At 40.4% G+C, this 19,899-nt stretch overlaps 1 protein-coding gene across 6 annotated transcripts in view; it reads right to left on the reverse strand.

Moving 5' to 3' along the window:
• EED (embryonic ectoderm development) overlaps window positions 1-19,899 on the reverse strand; it is a 194,701-nt gene that overhangs the window by 57,573 nt on the left and 117,229 nt on the right. For 5 of the 6 annotated variants that reach the window (XM_058687577.1, XM_058687579.1, XM_058687576.1 and 2 more), the window contains one exon: window positions 3,269-3,417. In XM_058687577.1, coding sequence (XP_058543560.1) covers window positions 3,269-3,271 — 3 coding nt within the window. In that variant the 5' untranslated portion in view covers window positions 3,272-3,417. Of the gene's footprint in view, window positions 1-3,268; window positions 3,418-14,582; window positions 14,681-19,899 lie in introns of those variants that run through there. The other variant, XM_058687580.1, reaches the window with a different exon arrangement.

Genomic DNA, 19,899 nt, shown 5'->3' on the forward strand with positions numbered 1-19,899 from the left:
CACAAGCAGGGCAGGGGCAGAGAGAGAGGGAGACACAGAATCTGAAGCAGGTTCCAGGCTCTGAGCTGTCAGCATAGAGCCTCATGTGGGGCTTAAACTCACAAACTGTGAGATCATGACCTGAGCCAAAGCCGGACACTTAACCGACTGAGCCACCCAGGTGCCCCAAGCTTTGTATTTTTGAATGTTTGTAAGTTGAAAGTATTTGAGTAAAGACCTGTAGTGAATTACTGGTAGTTTACTGACTAGGCTGTGATCTTTTTCATATATGTTTCCTTTTGCTTAAAATACTTTCTTCTTCCAAATTCATTCTTTTCAAAATTTAGCTTCCCAGGAAACCTTCCCTGATTCCCTAATCTGATTTGGTTGCCCTTTTCCCCACACGTCTATAGAATGTTGTTCCATATTAGTATCTAATTATAGATTTTGTTCTAAAATTTGTTCTATCATCTTTTGTTCTAACAAGATTGGGAACTTCTTGAGGGCAGGTTACGTGTTGAGTTTTGTGTATATCCAATAGACCTCTTTTCACTTGATCATAGAGGTCTCCTATAAACCTAGTATCAGGAATATAGAAGGCTTTCAACAAATACTCAAGGGAATGAATGAATGTCTCAATCAACAGATTATACATGATTTGCTTTCTGTTACCCTATCGGCAACAATTTTGAGCAGCCATATATAGATTGACAGGGTCTCATTTATTACCTTAAATTATCAACTTATAGTTTGTGCTGGAAAGTGGTGTTTTTTTTTTTGATATGTTAAGTGTTGGAGAATAGGAGAAACAAAGAAAGTTCAGATCTAAATTCATAGGTCTTATGTGGGGCTCAAAGTTGTTAAAAGGCACTCATTTCTCTCTTCCCAGAAAACAGTGTCAGAATATTTAATTTAGCCACCCATTCTCATGAGTGTCTGTAACATCTGATTATCAAATAAATGACTCTGAGTAAGATGTTATTTTATTACATAAAATGGGGAGTGCTATAATTACTGAGTGGAGACATATGATGTCACTAATTTCTACAGAAGAAGTTAGTGGAAAATAAATTGTGATGAAATGCAAGTGTAACCTAATGACATTATCCTTTGAAACCTCAGTACATTGTTGGCATCTTCATTACAATTAACTTATTGACTGTATATACCCTTACATTTACATCCTTAAATTCATTCCCACCCTGCGGTATCACAGAAACATATTTGGTTTTGTTCTTGGTTCTGGCACAGAACTCCTAAAATCCTTGGAATTTCCTGGGATAAGGGTGATAGGAGCCTCTTTCAAGGAGGCCAATCTTGGCGAGCCTTTAGATAGCTTTAGCAAGGGGGCTGGAGGCCAGAAAGATCAAACCTAGATTAGAAGCTTGGAAATTTCAGCCCCACCTCCTGATAGGGGGAAAGGGACTGAAGATTAAGGTTGATCACCAACAACCAATGATTTAATCAATCGTGCCAATGTTAGGAAACCTCCATAAAAGCCTGTAAATAATGAGGCCCAGAGAGTTCCCAGGCTGGTGAACACTTCAAAGTGCTGGGAGCATGACATACCCCAATTCCACAGGGACAGAAGCTCCTGTGCTTGGGACCCTTCCAGACCTTATTCTATGTACCTCTACATCTGGCTGTTCATTTGTATCCTTCATAATAAAGCAGTAAATGTAAGTAATATGCTGTCTTAGGTTCTGTGAGCCATTTTAGCAAAACATCAAACCTGAGGAAAGGGTCATAGGAATCCTCAATTTGTATCTGGTGGATCCAAGGTACAGGTGGCCAGGGACTTGCAACGGGCATCTGAAAGTGGAGGCAGTTTCATGGGGCTGAGTCCTTTAACTTATGGGGTCTGATGCCAACTCCAAGTAAATTATGCCAGAACTGAATTGAATTGCTGGTCACCCAGCTGGTGTCGGAGAATTGGGGAGGTAGTGTTGAAAAAGACATCAGATATATGTCAGTAGGAAAAAACCTCTCACACCCTTGATCATTATATTGATCACACCATGCTAATCATCAGCAATACTGCTGAGTTAATTTAAATGGTCCCTTTAAATCTGTATTTCAATTCCCTTTCCCTTATTGCCTTTCATGCAACATTATTCATTGACTCTACAAATATTGAAATCCCATTATGTGCCAGGCCTATCCTAGGACTTAGGGAATAGTGGTGATTAAAAACCTGATGTGAGTCCCTATTCTCATGAGCCTAGTGATAAAAACAGACATCCGTCAAAGAATCACATCTACATATAGATTTACAACTGTGGTAAATGCTGGAAGTGAGAGGTATAAGATGTGATGATTGTTCTCATCAGAAAAAGCATGACACACTTTCCTGAGGAAGCTAAAATGTAAAGACCTGTAGGAGGATAACTAAGTGAAGGTGTGGGAGTGGGTAAACTTAGACCTCACTTCTTTCAAAGTCTTCTGAGACTGAGGATTCTTTTTTCTTCCCCCTCCTATTTTAGCACCCTCCTCCTGTTAGATACCCCTGCGCTCCCCAACCCCCCACACAATTTGGCTTCTATTAAGAGCCTCTCAGAATATACTCAGGACAGCATTAAAAGAAAACATTTCATAAGGTTTCTTTCTTTCTTTTTTTTTCTTTTAACACAGAACATAGCAGTAGATGCTCAGTAAAGAAAGGCCCCTAACTTCTCATAATTGAGCACAGCACTGCTCTCCTAATCAGTACCCTCCTCACTTCCCAGGCTGATCTTCAACTGGGTGCACCTGGCATTCACCCAGCCAGGGCCAAGGTGATTGTGAAAATAATAGAGCTACGGGTCAAGACTATTGGGCAGCAGTGAGAGCAACTTACTTTGCTGAGTGGAGTCAGGCTTGTCTTCACAGAGATTTAAAATAGGTTTTGAAGGATGAGGAGGAGAGGGGAAAGGCAGGAGGAAACAGCACCCACAAAGGCACAGAGGAGTGAAAGAACACAGCGTATCTGCAGGGACTGAGGGGAGTTTGGAATTCTCTTAAGTCAGGAAAACATCAAAATAAAATAGTCAAATTAAATCAGCTTTCTAAAAATGCAAAGAATTAAACTTCAGTGAATTCTAAAAGTCCCACAGGTAGAAGTCCTCATCTCTCTAAAATCCTTGGTAAGTGGGTTGTTGTTATACATATTAATCTCAACATCTGCAACTGTCCTAGGCTCAAGAATCCTTCATTTAATTCCTTGGAGTTTGTTTATTTTCCTGGTATACTTTATTTAAACTCTTTGACATTTTTTATTGCCTTCCAAATGTTACCCTTCTTTGTTGCTTACCATGTAGAACAATCTTTGTCAAATAATTTCCACATCTTCCCAGACAGTGTGATGTAGTTGACTAAGAATTTGTATTGGCATAACTTTTTTTCAGTTTCCTTTCAGTTGCTGGAATGGAAGCTTGTACCTAAAATGGCACATGGTGAGAGCTAGAAGAAAAAATGATAAGAAAACATATTCAGCCTAATGGAGAGAACCAGGCACCAAAAAATTCTTCCATAAAGTACACATCTAGAGAAGAAAACAAATGTTTCTGCAGTATTTTTGTTTAAACAAGTTGTATAGTTCTCTATTGCCATATTATCAGGCAAATATTCCTGTGTGGGTCTGTCCTCAGTGGATAAAGAAGGCAAACTTTTGCTAAAGTTGAGAATGTTGCATAATGTTCCCATTATGTGTGAAGAAAAGAGAAACTAACATTTATTAGCACACATATTACATTAGGCTCTGAGGAGGTGCAGTCTGAACACTATCTTGTTTGGTCAGCTATCAGGAGCCTAAATGGGGTGATGGTCATACAATTTCATCGTGATGATAAACTTGGAAATTCATATAACCCACTGCCTTGATTTTCTAGAGAGCAGCTCTGTGGTCGTTTAGGTCATTAACAGCCACGTGGGACTTGAGCCCAGGTTCCTGATCATTATATCCTGATCCCAGTGTTCTCTCTATAGCACCCCGAGATCCTCAGATCCTCAGGCCCTTTGTCTTCCAGTTACTTTTCTCTTCTTCCTGTCTCTTGCTTTCCTTCATTTTTCAACAGTGCAGTTATCTGTTCTTTGAAAATGGGTTGTTTGAAATCATCCTTCAACAATTTAATTCAACATTTATCTAATGATTATCTATGGCACACTAGACCTTGACACTATGCTAGACATTTGGTTGGATAGAGTAAGATAAACTATGTAGAGATAACTAAAATACAAAGCAGCATACATAAATGCTTTGTAAACAAGTTCTACAGGATTTCTGAGGGGGGTGTGGGGAAGCTGGGACTTGGGCTTTTGATGAGTGGAAAAGATTTTCACAAGGAGACAAGGGCTGAGGATAGGAAAAAAATTCTAGGTAAGATGAAGAGCAATAACAAGGATAAAGAGGAAGGGAACATGTTGGAGAGATGACAAGAGGAATCAAATGACTACAAACCACTTGCATTAAAGGAGAAAAATCTGAGACAAGATGGACACATAGACAATACTGTTTATGCAGCTAGGCAAGGAGTACTTTCTACTTTAAGATTAGAGTAGCTAAGGGGCACCTGGGTGGCTCAGTTGGTTAAGCGTTGGACTCTTGGTTTTGGCTAAGGTCATGATCTCACAGTTCTTGGGATCGAGCCCCTTTTTGGCTCTGTGCTGACAGCAAAGAGTCTGCTTGAGATTCTCTCTCTCTCTCTGCCCCTCCCCCACTTATGAAAGCACACAAACACATATGTGTTTGTGCACACCCTCTCTGTCTTTCAAAATAAATAAATAAACTTAAAAAAAAAAAAAAGGATTAGAATAGCTAAAATACAAAGAGGACAGAAGTCCCAGTCAGATGTTATGGAGATTGCAGACAGGTCACCAGAAGCTGACTGGAAATGGGTGAAAGTAAGCAAGTTAACTAGGTTTGTGTTAAGATGAACTGGGTAGAGGGGCGTCTGGGTGGCACAGTCGGTTAAGCATCTGATTTCGGCTCAGGTCATGATCTCACAGTTTGTGAGTTCGAGCCCCGCATCGGGCTTTGTGCTGACAGTGCACAGTGCCTGGAGCCTGCTTCAGATTCTGTCTCCCTCTCTCTCTGCCCCTCCCCTACTCACGCTCTGTGTCTGTCTCTCTCTCTAAAATAAATAAACATTTAAAAAAAAAAAATGAACTGGGTAGGAAGAGTCAAGAGCAAGTCCAAGGAGACTCTTACTAGCACACTCCTACCTCCAGGGGGAGCTCAGGGTTTCTGTCCCTCATTCCAAAGAAAAAGGAACTCTGAAGTGAATCTAAAACAAATTGGAGATTTTATAGCAACATTGATTCTGCAGATTCTGTTGGAGGAAGAAAGTCATTATAAACGGAAGTGGGCTGAGAAGATATTTTCCCGTCAATCATCTCTGGGGACTCTTAGCTTTGTTTACATCTTGTAATGCTCATATCTTTTCACCTCTTCTTTGCCTTGGGATTGGTGTCTGGGACATTTTGAGTTAGAAGGGCAAAAATATTGAGGAGTCCACATTGTCCAGCCTGATAGGATTTGGAACCAGCATGAGCTGGCAATAAAGATAATGGTACATGTGTCTGGTGAGAAGCTTGTCATAGCTACATGTGTGATTCAGGATCCTGGTCAGATTGTTCTACCTAACTACAAGATTTGTATCTGGTGTGGTCACACAGGGCACTAGGATTTAGGGGGCAGTATTATCATGGGCAGAATTCTTGCTGAGAGAGATCTTGCTCGAAGCTTCAGCTACTGATTGCCAACAGGCAGAGTCAGAGGACTATTTCTGACACCAGAGAAGGTATCCTTGAAAGGCTGCGAATACAAAAGCACTCAGCTTCACAGTGGTGCAGCTCCATCCCTCATGGTGGAGGAGAGGACCTAGTCTTGGCCAGGATTCACTTCTGGGACCAAAACAGTCTCATCAGCAGAAGCCTGGAATTTGAAGAAATGCAAGGCCAACTGTGAGGCACATACCTTCTCTAAAATGAAGGCTATCTTCTTGGAAAGACCTGGCCCTCAATTTAGGAGTAAGGAGCTGGAAATACCAAGATCAATGGCATGAATCTAGGACCCTGGAAAGGTGTTTAACCACAGAAATAAAGGAGACCTGTGAATGACTTACGGAAGAGAGATGACAATACTGTAAACTCACTGTGTACCTAGTCACAGTGGTGTTTAGGTGCAAATCTCTGGGAAAGCAGGCAGCCTATGCAGGTGTTGGACTTACCCTAGTCTGTGGGTGACAGAAAGGCACAATTTTAACCTTATTTTTTTATCATACATTCAGAAAGCATTTTTAAAAACTGTCTTCCATGATCCAGTTATAAGAGTTGCGGGTTTTTTTTTTTTTTTAATTTTTTAAAGATTTATTCAGGGGCGCCTGGGTGGCTCAGTCGGTTAAGCGTCCGCCTTTGGCTCAGGTCATGATCTCATGGTCTGTGAGTTCGAGCCCCACGTCGGGCTCTGTGCTGACAGCTCGGAGCCTGGAGCCTGCTTCCGATTCTGTGTCTCACTCTCTCTGACCCTCCGCTGTTCATGCTCTGTCTCTCTCTGTCTCAAAAATAAATAAACATTTAAAAAAAATTAAAAAAAAAAGATTTATTCATTTTTCAGAGATAGAGTGTGAGTGGGGGAGGGACAGAGAGAGAGGGAGACACAGAATCTGAAGCAGTGTCAGGCTCTGAGCTGTCAGCACAGAGCCTGACACGGGGCTCGATCTCACACTGCAAGATTATGACCTGAGCTGAAGTTGGAAATCCAACTGACTGAGCCACCCAGGCACCCCTATAGGAGCTACATTATTATACTAACATGCCATCTGATATTCTTCCATGAAGGTCTATGTGTTCTAACCCAAGTCAACCTTTATTCTATCATTTATGTGCTTTTAACTTGTCTTATTTAATAAGAATTTTATCTCATTACAAAATTCATAATTAACACAGAATATTTGAAGATGCCAAAAACATAATGTAAAACAAAAATTAGACATGATTGTACCAAAGATAAGCATTATTAACATTTTGATGTATGCACTTTTACTGTCTGGCTGTATATGTGCATATTTTAAAGTAAAAATTACCATGATATTTACATTGTTTTGTAGCTTCCTCCCCTCCCCCACTTACTAATGTATTTGTGGGACTTTTTCAGTGTCAGTAAATGATCTATGTCAAAATTTTTTCTTTACAATTTTTAATTATGTATTAGCATTACATTGTTGTGAGCTTAGAAAATAGAGAAAAATTTTACAGAAGAATAAGTCATTTAGAACCCTACCATCCAGGGATTAGTTACTTTTGATATTTTAGTCTATATACTGGCAGTCTGTTTTTAAAAGTTCCATAAGTAATAACTAAATGTATTCTCACCATAAACTTTCAAGTAATACAGAAGTATTTTACTCTTTTTTCTTTGCATGTAATAAAAATCATTTCATTGTTTCTTTGAGTACAATTTTAATATGTTTATAAATATATTTATTTAATATTTTATTTTTAAAAATTTATTTATTTATTTTTGAGAGAGAGAGCATGTGCTCCTGTAAGTGGGGGAGGGGCAGAGGGAGAGAGAATCTTAAGTAGACTCCACACTCAGCAAGGAGCCTGATGCTCAGGCTTGGTCTCAGGAACCATGAGATCATGACCTGAGCTGAAACCAAGAGTTGGACACTTAGCCAACTGAGTTACCCAGGGGACCCTGTATGTATCTTTTTATTTATTTATTTATTTAGTAAAGATGTTGGGTTTTTTTTTAATTTTATTTTTTATTTTTTAAAATTTACATCCAAATTAGCATATAGTGCAACAATGATTTCAGGAGTAGATTCCTTAGTGCCCCTTACCCATTTAGCCCATGCCCCCTCCCACTACCCCTCCAGCAACCCTCAGTTTGTTCTCCATATTTATGAGTCTCTTCTGTTTTGTCCCCCTCCCTGTTTTTATATTATTTTTGCTTCCCTTCCCTTATGTTCATCTGTTTTGTCTCTTAAAGTCCCATATGAGGGAAGTCATATGATTTTTGTCTTTCTCTGACTAATTTCACTTAGATTAATACCTTCCAGTTCCATCCATGTAGGTACAAATGGCAAGATTTCATTCTTTTTGATTGCCAAGTAATACTCCATTGTATATATGTACCACATCTTCTTTATCCATTCATCTGTCGATGGACATTTGGGCTCTTTCCATACTTTGGCTATTGTTGATAGTGCTGCTATAAACATGGGGGTGCACGTGTCCCTTCGAAACAGCACACCTGTATCCCGTGGATAAATGCCTAGTAGTGCAATTTTTGGGTTGTAGGGTAGTTCTATTTTTAGTTTTTTGAGGTACATCCACACTGTTTTCCAGAGTGGCTGCACCAGCTTGCATTGCCACCAACAATGCAAAAGAGATCCTTTTTCTCTGCATCCTCGCCAACATCTGTTGTTGCCTGAGTTGTTAATGTTAGCCATTCTGACAGGTGTGAGGTGGTATCTCATTGTGGTTTTGATTTGTATTTCCCTGATGATGAGTGATGTTGAGCATTTTTTCATGTGTTGATTGGCCATCTGGATGTCTTCCTTGGAGAAGTGTCTATTCATGTCTTTTGCCCATTTCTTCACTGGATTATTTGTTTTTTGGGTGTTGAGTTTGATAAGTTCTTTATAGATTTTGGATACTAACTCTTTATCTGATATGTCATTTGCAAATATCTTCTCACATTCTGTCGGTTGCCTTTTAGTTTTGCTGATTGTTTCCTTCACATTGAAGAAGCTTTTTGTTTTGATGAGTTCTCAGTAGTTCATTTTTGCTTTTGTTTCCCTTGCCTCCGGAGATGTGTTGAGTAAGAAGTTGCTGAGGCCAAGATCAAAGAGGTTTTTGCCTGCTTTCTCCTCAAGGATTTTGATGGTTATATGTCTTACACTGAGGTCTTTCATCCATTTTGAGTTTATTTTTGTGTATGGTGTAAGAAAGTGGTCCAGGTTCATTCTTCTGAATGTTGCTGTCCAGTTTTCCCAGCACCACTTGCTGAAAAGACTTTTTTTTTTTAGTGTTTTATTTATTTTTGAGACAGAGAGAGAGACAGAGTATGAGCAGGGGAGGGGCAGAGAGAGAGGGAGACACAGAATCCGAAACAGGCTCCAGGCTCCCAGCTGTCAGCACAGAGCCCGACGCGGGGCTCGAACTCATGAGTTGTGAGATCATGACCTGAGCCGAAGTCGGACGCTCAACCGACTGAGCCACCCAGGCGCCCCTGAAGAGACTGTCTTTATTCCATTGGATATTCTTTCCTGCTTTGTCAAAGATTAGTTGGCCATACGTTTGTGGGTCCATTTTTGAGTTCTCTATTCTGTTCCACTGATCTGAGTGTCTGTTCTTGTGCCAGGTTTTTTTTTTTTTTTTAATGTTTATTTTTGAGAGAGAGAGAGAGACAGAGACAGAGACAGAGAGAGAGACAGAGTGTGAGCCAGGAAGGGGCAGAGAGAGAGGGAGACACAGAATCTGAAGCAGGCTCCAGGTTCTGAGCTGTCAGCACAGAGCCCAACGTGGGGCTCGAACCCACAAACTGTGAGATCATGACCTGAACTGAAGTCGAATACTCAACCGACTGAGTCACCCAGGTGCCTCCCTGTGTATATCTTTAAATTAAATACAGAAAAGTATAAAAGAAGACATAAATCGCTGGGCTGAAATCAAGGTGTGAGCAGGATCACCCTCCTTCTGGGAGAGGGCTCTATGGTAGAATCTGTCCCTTGTCTCTTCCAGCCTTTGAATAACTTTTCAACATTTCTGGTTGTATGGCTGTGTCACTCCAATCTTTAAGGTCAGTACCTTCAAATCTCTGTGTTCCATTTCACAGCACCTTCTTTCTGTGTCAAATCTCTCCCTGACTCTCTCTTAGGAGTACACTTGTGATTGCATTTAGAGCCCACCCAAACAATCCAGGATAATCTTCTCATCTCAATACCCTTAATTTAATCACGTCCACAAAGACTCTTTTCAAATAAGCCAACATTTTCAGGGATATCTTGGGGTGTCACTATTCAGCCTATTAGAGCTGTCATCATTGGGTAGGGATGGAGCTCTGTGAGTCAATAGGAAGAAGGGATTGGGGAGAATCTTCTAAGGGTACCAATCCCAAAGTCAAGTCCACTTCTGGGGGAAAAAAAAAAACAACAACCCCAAACCATGTGATAGCCGGAGTCACTGGATCAAAGAGAAGAAAAGACAACTGCACCAAGGGAACTTAAGTACAGATTTTGCACTTCCTGTCAGTTAAGAGTTTGAGTATTCTGCATGTAAGATGTGGGTTTCAAATATTTTAAGTTGCTGAGTGCTCAACTGAAAATGTGACTGAGATGGCAGAACTAGAAGTGGAGCCCCCAGCTGAGGTCCAAGACCAGAGCCAGAGGCACAAGTGGATCAGAGAACACTGGAGGAGGGTATAAACAGAAGCCGGTGCAGAAAGATTCCTAATCTCAAAAACAACCATGACTGAGGTGGGGAGCATTCAAAAGATGGGACTTTGGCGCCACAGGGAATTTTCAGCTTTCACAATCCATCTGTTGATTTAATACTAGCTATTTATTTTAAGGTTTATTTTTGAGAGAGGGAGAGACAGAGCACAAGTGGGGTATGAGCAGCAAGAGTGGGATACACAGAATCCAAAGCAGGCTCCAGGCTCTGAGCTGTCAGCACATGAGATCATGACCTGACCCAAAGTCAGACACTTAACTGATTGAGCCACCCAGGAACTCCTTAATACTAGTTATTGATTATATTCTTCAAATTAAGCTTTTTGATAAATGTTTTAAATGACCTGGTAAGAGGATGGGCCAGATCTGCCTGTCTCCTCATGAATACTCAGGAGTGTGGGAGGAGAAGTGGGTGTTAGTCTTTTTTTTTCTTTTGAGAGAGAGAGAGAGAGAGAGAGCATGAGCAGGGGAAAGGGGGAGGGAAGGAGGGAGGGAAGGAGGGAGGGAGAGAGAGAGAGAGAAAGAGGGGGGGAGGGAATCTTAATCAGGCTCCATTCTCAGTATGGAGTCTGACATAGGGATCAATCCCACGACCTGGGATCATGACCTGAGCTGAAATCAAGAGTTGGATGCTCAACCGACTGAGCCACCCAGATGCCCTGGGGTGATAATCTTTAATAGGTGACTGGTGACTAGCCAGGGGACCTTATGGAAATAGTATGCCAGACATAAGTGTTGCATGTAAACACGCTTCTGAAGTCTGAGGTTGTCATTTTGACTAATTTAGAGGCTTACAGGGATGGTATATTTTTTTCTGAGAGGACAGATCATTTTGCAGGGTTTAAGTAGATAAGTGCATGAGTATTAGTTGTGGGCGGGGACAGTTGCTTCAGCCAACTCTCCTTACCAAAAGCAACTTTAGTGGAAGATCAAGCTTTTAATTCAAAAGTTTTCAGAGATGACTGGTCTGGATTTCCCCAGCCACATACAGGAGAAGCCTCAAGGAAGAGGAAAGGGAGAAACACTGTGGGTGACACTGAGGCTTTCACCCAGTTCTCGTCCCTGCACTGGGCATTTCCTCCATTATGCGCTGTGCTCTTGCTGCCCTCAAAGGGGCTCAGCTATTTTCTGAGTAAGATGGAGAAAGTGTTTGATGATTAAGTGGAGAAGGGGGTTGAGCTAGAACAGTGACAGGCCCCATGTTGTTGGGACATTCCAACCATGAGTTAAGAGGAAGGGAGATGAAAGCAGGTGGGAGGGGAGAGAAGGAGAGCACACAAGACCCAGAGTAAGGGTATTTTCCCCAGAAATTGATAGTTCATGCACAGATGGTATTCATAAATGAGTCTTCTAACCCTCTTCCATGAGGGTATTAGTGAAAATGATACTGATAAATTCATATGGCTTAGGCTCAGGCATTATGCTTTTCCTTTTCCTGGAGTTCTCTTTGCCTAGAAAACTACTCATCCCTCAGCATACAATTTAAACCTCCAATATGAAGTCCACCCAACACTTGCAGATTCCTATCATCTTTCCATTCTCAACACATCCTGTGGTTCTACTTTACTATGGCTATTCAGTAAAATCCTTGAGGAGGGTTTACAAATTTTATGTATCTGAGTCCCACCCAGATTTACTAAATTAGGTGGGACATAAGCATTTGCTGTTTTTAAAACTTCAAACAGTTGGTTCTAATTCTGAGGTTGAGAATCATTGAATGTATCAAAGAAGAAGCAGAATATTAATTACTGGAGTATAAAGACTGTACTGCTTTCATTTTGTTTCCTCAGCTAGTGGCATGTTGTAAGCACTCAGTAAAAGTTTGTTGAGTTTATTGAAAGAATTAGTAAGCAGACAGAGCTGGAGAGGATACGATGTGGCAGAGCAAGTTTTAATGAAGGACTTGTTTTAGGAGGGCACGTAAGGAGTGGTGAGTCCGTGGCATTGAATGAGGTATGAGCCTGGAAGGGGCCGCCTAGAGTGAAAGGGGTCTCAGGGGGACTAAAAGAAGTGGGTATCAGAGACCATCCCGTCCTAGTCTACATTCCTTTGACATTAGTTTGCTGCACAGTGGGAATGCGGTGACATTTGAATAACCTTCTAGCCAGGATTGGGGGACAGACATTGTATCCAGTGCCCTTAGTGGGAAATAAGAGAGATGCTGACAAGAAAGGGTTTAAAAATCTAGCTAAGACCCAAATGAAAAACATTCATATGACTCACATGACAACATGACAATTAAACTTAATCATTGCCATTTGTGAGGGCATAATATGTGCCAATCTTTACATTAAGCACTTCATAAACATGACTTAGTTGAAAACCATTACGATAGCCCTTGATGAAGAAATGCAGGCTGGGACAGCATAAGTAACTTGTTTAAGGTTGTACAGCCAATAAGTATTAGAAGCTAGATTTGGACTCAGGTTTGGCTGACTCCAAAACTGTGCTTTTGTGCAAGATACCTCTAGCCTCCTTCCTCAAATCTCTCTTCTGTGTAGCCTCTGGTCTAAGTGATTACCTAAAATCACATGGTAAATCCTACCATGTCTTCAAGGATTAAAACAATTCCTGATCTTCACTGCCTTACAGAATGTGTTAGAAAATGGAGTATCTGTAGAACCAAGTAGAGAGGTAACTGAATAGGGTGAGGTTGATAGCGGCTTCCAAAAGCAGTGAATTAACTTGAAGTTTACTTGAAAGAAGTAAGGAATACAGAGGAGAAATAACAGAGCAATATTAAATCTAGACCTGAAATGTTTGAGGGACAAAAAACCCAGATTCACTTCTACACCTACCCAAATCATTATTCCAAACCTCACATGATAGCACGCTTGCATATGTGTGTGTGCATATACACACTCAGAGAACCTATGAGATTTTGCTAAATACTAATTTTTCTACAAGTAGATAAAATAGTAAGACTAGAAAGAAATATTTAACCAGGAGTAAGCTGGTTTGACTCACAAGATGTCTGCCACCAAATGTATGGGTTTGGGTTTTTTTTTTTTTTTCTTCCTCACACCAATTCTCTGATTCTTTGGACACCAACTGGGTGTCCCACAATTGAGTTCTATTCTAACACTAACTACCTGAAGTTAGTTACACTTCACAGGGTTAAGGGCTCAGTCTTACAAGACTGCTCTCACTTTCAGGGGTGCCTGGGTGGCTCAGTTGGTTAAGTGTCTGACTTCAGCTCAGGTCATGATTTCGTTGTTCATGAGTTCAAGCCCCACATTGGGCTCTGTGCTGACAGCTCAGAGCCTGGAACCTGCTTCAGATTCTGTGTTTCCTTCTCTCTGCCCCTCCTCCACTCACGCTCTGTCTCTCTCTCAAAAATAAATAAACATTAAAACAATATTTTTAATTAAAAAAAAAAAGACTGCTTTCATTTTTGGATGCCAGTTGCAAGTCTTAAACCACCCATGGTTGTGCTTCTGAACAACCAGGTATAAATTGGGGATACCCACTATTCTCTTCTCAGGTTCAGTAATTTGCTAGAATGGCTTACAGAACTCAGGCAGTCACTTCATTTGTGTTTACTAGATTATTATAAAGGATACAAATGAATAGCCAGTTGAACAGATACATAGAGCAAAGTCTGAAAGCATCCTGAATGCAGGAGTTTCTGTCCTTGTGGAGTTGGGAGTGTACCACCCTCCCAGCACTTCGATGTGTTCACCAACTTGAAAGCTATCCAAACTTCATATTTTATGGGTTTTTATGGAGACTTCATTCCATAGGCATGACTGATGAAATCATTGGCCATTCATAATTGAACTCAATCTTCAGCTCCTCTCCCAAGCCTGGAGGATGGGGGTCGGGACTGAAAGTTCCAAGTTTCTAATCAAGGCTTGGTCATTCTAGCCACCACCCACCCCCATTCCCCTCTTGAAGCTTCTACATCTCCGGCCACCTCATTAGCATATAAAAGACACTCCTATCACTCCTAGGGCTTAGAAGCTGTGTATTAGGAAGTAGGGACAAGACCAAATATTTATTATACCCCAAGGGATATCTTTGTAGGGAAAGAATTCTGCTTTCTGTTCTCTGTTGATGTTAAGTATGAGGGAATCATCCTGAAATTGGAGACAGAAGTTCATATAAATAATTGAAATCATAGTACAGGTTTAAATGCCTGTTGATTTAACTTATGATACATACCCTTTCAGGTGTTAAATACGTACATTCACAAGGTATATTTGATGATTGTGCTGTGGGAAAAGGGTAATCCTCTGCAGCTCTTGCCAGTTTTATCTTCACTTGGAGTATTTCCTCCCTTGATTTTTATGTTACATGGACTTGTCTCATGATGGCACCATTGTGACATGTGTATAGGCTGGTCACACCCTGTTCAACTGTTATTTATTTAAAGTCTTCTCTCCCGATGGACTGGGCCCAAAACTTATCTGTTTCCCCCCAAGTTTAGAATGGCAGGCAAATAGTGAGGCTTCTCCCCAGGAGAGTCTAGCTTTTGCTATTGGCACCCATAGCAATAGCCATTAATATTACATTACTTCTGGCCACCCATCCTGAGTTATGATTGGCAACTCACACATATATACATACAAGATTTATGAGCAGCATTGTATTGTTTAAACTTATGCTTAAAAATAAGTTTATCTCAGCCACTGTTTCTGGAAGACTGTTATTATGGAGATTTATACCACACTACTGCTAAACTACTTGTCATATTGTTCTTAGTTGGTTCTCCTTTTGGGGGTTTCTTCTCTATTGTTTTATTTCTTAATGCATAGGCTTTAAATTTGCATACCTGAGACACTGTGGAAGAAAAGGCTAGTTTTACATTTGAATGGCTTGTAAAAATATGATTTTAGTTGGCATTTATTAAAATAAATAAAAGAACTTTTGTGAGTTTGTGTGAAATCAGTTTTCTTGTGGCATGATACTCATACAACATGCAAATAGACTAAACAAAAGCATTCCCATGCTTAACAATCAGCAGCAAGTCCATATTACTCACTAAATGTTTACTGAGGACTTACTCTGGGCCAGATACATACAGGGGAGAGCTCACAGGACACGACAAGATGCTGTGTACTCCATTAAGAAAACAGTGGCAGTCCCTATCATTCTTTTTCTTAAAATCCTTGGAGAGCTTTGGGTCCAAATAGGTTTAGAATATTCCTTTCCTGCCCAGAGAACTGAAAGTCTGAAAGAGCCCAGAAAGGGGAGAGGAAGCTTTAAGAATCCACAGTAGGCTGTGCCTCTGGCCCTCTTCTTTGACGTCTTTGTTCTGTCCTATTACCTTCAGTTCATGTTTCACCTTAATTATTGCTAGTTTTTCTTCTCAACTTTGAGTAAATCCTGGATTTGTCCCTGGACCTCTACTTTAGATCTTCTCATTCCATGCTCTGCACCTTATGAAGAAGTCTCACCCTACTCACAACCAGACGCAGCTTCTGGAACTACAATCCCAGAGTGGCATCCTAGATGCTGCTTGCCTGGGAGAGGACCTCAGACATGATCCATAGCTTTCAAGTTATAATTCCTTAGGTAGAGGTGCCTAGGTGGCTCAGTTGTTTGAGTGTCCAACTCTGGATTTTGGCTCAGGTCATGATCCCAGGGTCATGGGATCAAGCCCTGTGTGGAGCCCTATGTGGAACCCCGAGTAGGGCCACATGCTGAGCATGGAGCCTGCTTAAGGTTCTCTCTCTTGCTTGGCCCTCTTCCCCACCCACGTGCTCTCACTCTCTCTCTCTCTCAAAAAAAAAAAAAAAAATCCTCCCGTATGGCAGGAGATGAAGCTAGAAAGATGAGCAGGTGTCAGATCTAAAGGGGGTTTGTGTGTTAAGCTAAGGAACTTTTTTTTCCTGTTAGGTTTCAGCTCTATTGAACTTCTTGAACACTTTCTGGAACAAGTAATTTTATTTCCCATCTCAGTGGGTTTTTTTTTTATTTGTTTGTTTATTTTTTTGATATGAGCAAGAGTCTAATAAGCACCAAATGCTGAATCAAGATATACCCAAATGTTACCAAAACCAATGGTCAATTTAGTCATATATAGGATTCATCAATAAGTCTTCAATTGTCAAGTATTACTGCATGCAAATTATAGCTTAATCCATAAGGATGTCATGATTTAGGGACAGAGCGTATACAACCCTGAGACAAGACAGACTGTGATAATCATATTAGAGGTTCAAACAACATTCTATGGGACTCTGATGGAAAAAAATATTAATTCTTATTAGAATAATCAAGTCAACAATTTATGGGATATACATAGGGTGTGCACATCAGGGCAACCAGCTAATTAATGTTGGGCAGAATAGATAGTGGATTGAGTAATAAGTATTACTTGTCAGCTTGTTATTTTGCCCTTCAATGGCCTTAAACTCTGAGTGATAAGGAAGTGAGAAAGTAGAAGGAAGTGTGGCAGGACCCAGAGGGAAGGAATTTATTCTTGTGAGGGAAGGAATTTATTCTTGTAAAAGAAGGAGGAGAAGTGGAACCAAAGACAGGAGAGACACGGGTAAAGATTGTTTTAATCATGGGTGTAGCCTTTTCTTGAGTCTGTTTAGTTCCAAGAATTGGGAAAGAAAAGAAGAGAGCCAACCATAGAACCAAAGGAAGGCTTAACATCAAAACAAGCAGAAAACAAAAGAAACAGAAAAAACTTGTTCGTATAGGAATTTTACTATGGTACTACTACTTATAAAATTTGATACCAGGAACATTTTATGGATGATACAGATAAAAGTGTGGACAGGCATGGTTATAGAAAGATGTGTAAGGGAAAATGTTATTATGGTTATTGTTAGAACTATTCACAAATATTCCCACTCTCCATTAATGCACAGGAAAGTACTGAACTATCCACCTCTTTAAAGATTGATGTGGCTATGTGGCTTTCTTTGGCCAATAAAATGTGAGTAGGAGTGACTAACATGTAGAATGGGTGAGAATTACTTTTTAGCCACTGAGATTTGGCATTTAGGTATAAGCTAAACTATCTTTCCTAATACAATTATCCATAAATGAAAAGATTGCTAATATTTATGCAAAGAAAGAGATTTGTGGGATAGGTTCAAGGAGTACTATCAGATATGGAAATAATATAATACAAGGCTTATGATTCCCTTTTTATCCTGCAGTAATTTACCTATATGTTTTTGTCTTTGTAATATTCTCCATTTTTATGGTTTCCACTACTGCCTTGCAATGAATAATTAAGAACTCTATGTATCTGGTCCTGAGAATCATATTCTCATTTCTAGCTGCCTACAAAGACATGCTGATCTTAGAGGATACACAGACTATTCAGACATGAATAGTCTAAAAATGAAGCCATGAAACTCCCCAGCAGACCAACCGCCCCCCAGAGAAAATCCCTTCCACCCTCAGTGATGAAATTAGCTTGCTTCCCCTTCTTTTTCCTCTTTATTCAATCTCTTCTTCAAAATGCGCCTCACATTTACCACTTCCTCTTCACTCACACCTCAGCCACCTTGGTCCAAACTTATTTAACTCACACCTGGACCATGGTCACAGCCTCACTTCTATTCCATCATATCCTCCCACCTATGTAGCCCAGACACTTTCCGAGGATCTTCTTCAACCCTTTGGTCTTATGTCCAACATTCCCTGCAGTGTACCCATCCAGTCCTCTCCATTGTTTCCCAGCTGTTGTGCTCAGGCCGGGTTGTTTGCTGTGCTGTGTAAACCATTCTGCTCGGTCTTACCTCACTCCTTGACTATTTTATTTCCAACTGGGCAAGTGTTCTCACTAGCATCTTCCCAATCAAAAATCCCACCCATCCTTAAGCCTCATATGAAATTCCTTTTTTTTTTTTTCTGGAAGGCTCACCCAACAAATGTCATCCAAACAGATCTCTCCCTTTCTCCACCCACGTAGCACTTAGTCACAAAGTTCTAAGTTCTCTTAGAAATCATATAGAACAATCCCCCAATTTTACGGTTGAGGTTCAGAGACTTGGCTAGTCCTGCAGCCAGTGAGTGGCAGCTAGAACTAGAAGCTAGATGTCCTGACTTTAGTTTCCTTCCTGCTATACTTTTCTGCCCTTTCTTTACCAACAGATGTGTTTTAGAATTTAATTCTATCCAATCTTCATTTTGCTTAATGTTTATTAATCATGCACCCCTGATTAGATTATAAACAGCTTAGGAACAATGAGCTCAATCCGTATTAGGTACAAGCCCTTATTTTTGGCTTCTGAGGCTGAGGTTCAGAGTAAGATTGAAATGCAGAGCCAAGCCATTAAACCAATAAGTTTTGGAACAACTGGATATCAGCCAGGAATATAAATAGAACATTGGAGACAAAAGGAAGATAGTAATTTAAGGTCAGGACTTTAGATGACCAGAGTCAGGAGAATTTATGGAGATTTGAAAGTACAAACTCATTGATTGAATTATGGATGATCAGAAAGAGTTAAATCAAGTGACAGGTCCTTCATGCAACACCTAGAATAGAGAAGTAAGGAGAAGGAAAGAAAGGAGACTCGCCAAGATCCCCACAAATCTCTCATGTCTGGCTAGAGAAGTTGACTCTATTTTCTCTCTCTCTTTTTTTAATGTTTATTTATTTTTGAGAGAGAGAGAGGGAGAGAGAGAAAGAGAGACACCATGAGTGGGTGAGGGACAGAGAGAGAGAGGGAGACGCAGAATCTGAAACAGGCTCCAGGCTCTGAGCTGTCAGCACAGAGCCCGATGTGGGGCTCAAACTCTGAACTGCAAGACTGTGATCTAAGCCAAAGTTGGACGCTTAATTAACTGAGCCACCCAGGAGCCCCTAGAGAATTTGACTCTAAAAAAGAACACCAAGCATGAGAAAGCTTGTATATGAAGGAGAATATTACAAAGAAAAAAAAAACATACAGGTAAATTACTGGAAGATAAAAAAGGAATCATAAGTCTTATATTATATTATTTCCATCTCTGATAGTACTCCTTCAAATTATCCCACAAATCTCTTTCTTTGCATAAATATTATACCTTTATTTTGTTAAGGTATAATTGACATACAATATTATATTAGTTTCAGGTATACAACATAATGATTTGATATTCGTATATATAATGAAATGATCACCCAATAAGCCTAGTTAACATTGATCACCATACATAGTTACAGAATTTTTTTTCTCATGATGAGAACTTTCAAGATCCATTCTCTTAGCAACTTCCAAATATGCAATACAATAATAACTATAGTTGCTGTGTGTGTGTACTTATTTACCCATGACTTATTTATTTTATAACTGGAGGTTTGTAACTTTTGACCCTCTCCACCTATTTCACCTGCTCCCCATCCCCAAGCCTGATTTTTAATTATGTATGGTCTGGCCAGCCAGAAATGGTCTGAGCAGGGAGGGCAGAGCTGCTCTGAGCCAAAAGGCAGTAGATGTTCTGACCTGGCTGTTGGCACAACCCCAGCCATGTTCTCTCTTGGGAAGCCTTGCCAGATCCCATCCTTCCTGAATACTGGCCCAGACCC

This window comes from Neofelis nebulosa, chromosome 10 (genome assembly GCF_028018385.1).
Source record: "Neofelis nebulosa isolate mNeoNeb1 chromosome 10, mNeoNeb1.pri, whole genome shotgun sequence".
NCBI classification, from domain to species: Eukaryota; Metazoa; Chordata; class Mammalia; order Carnivora; family Felidae; genus Neofelis; species Neofelis nebulosa.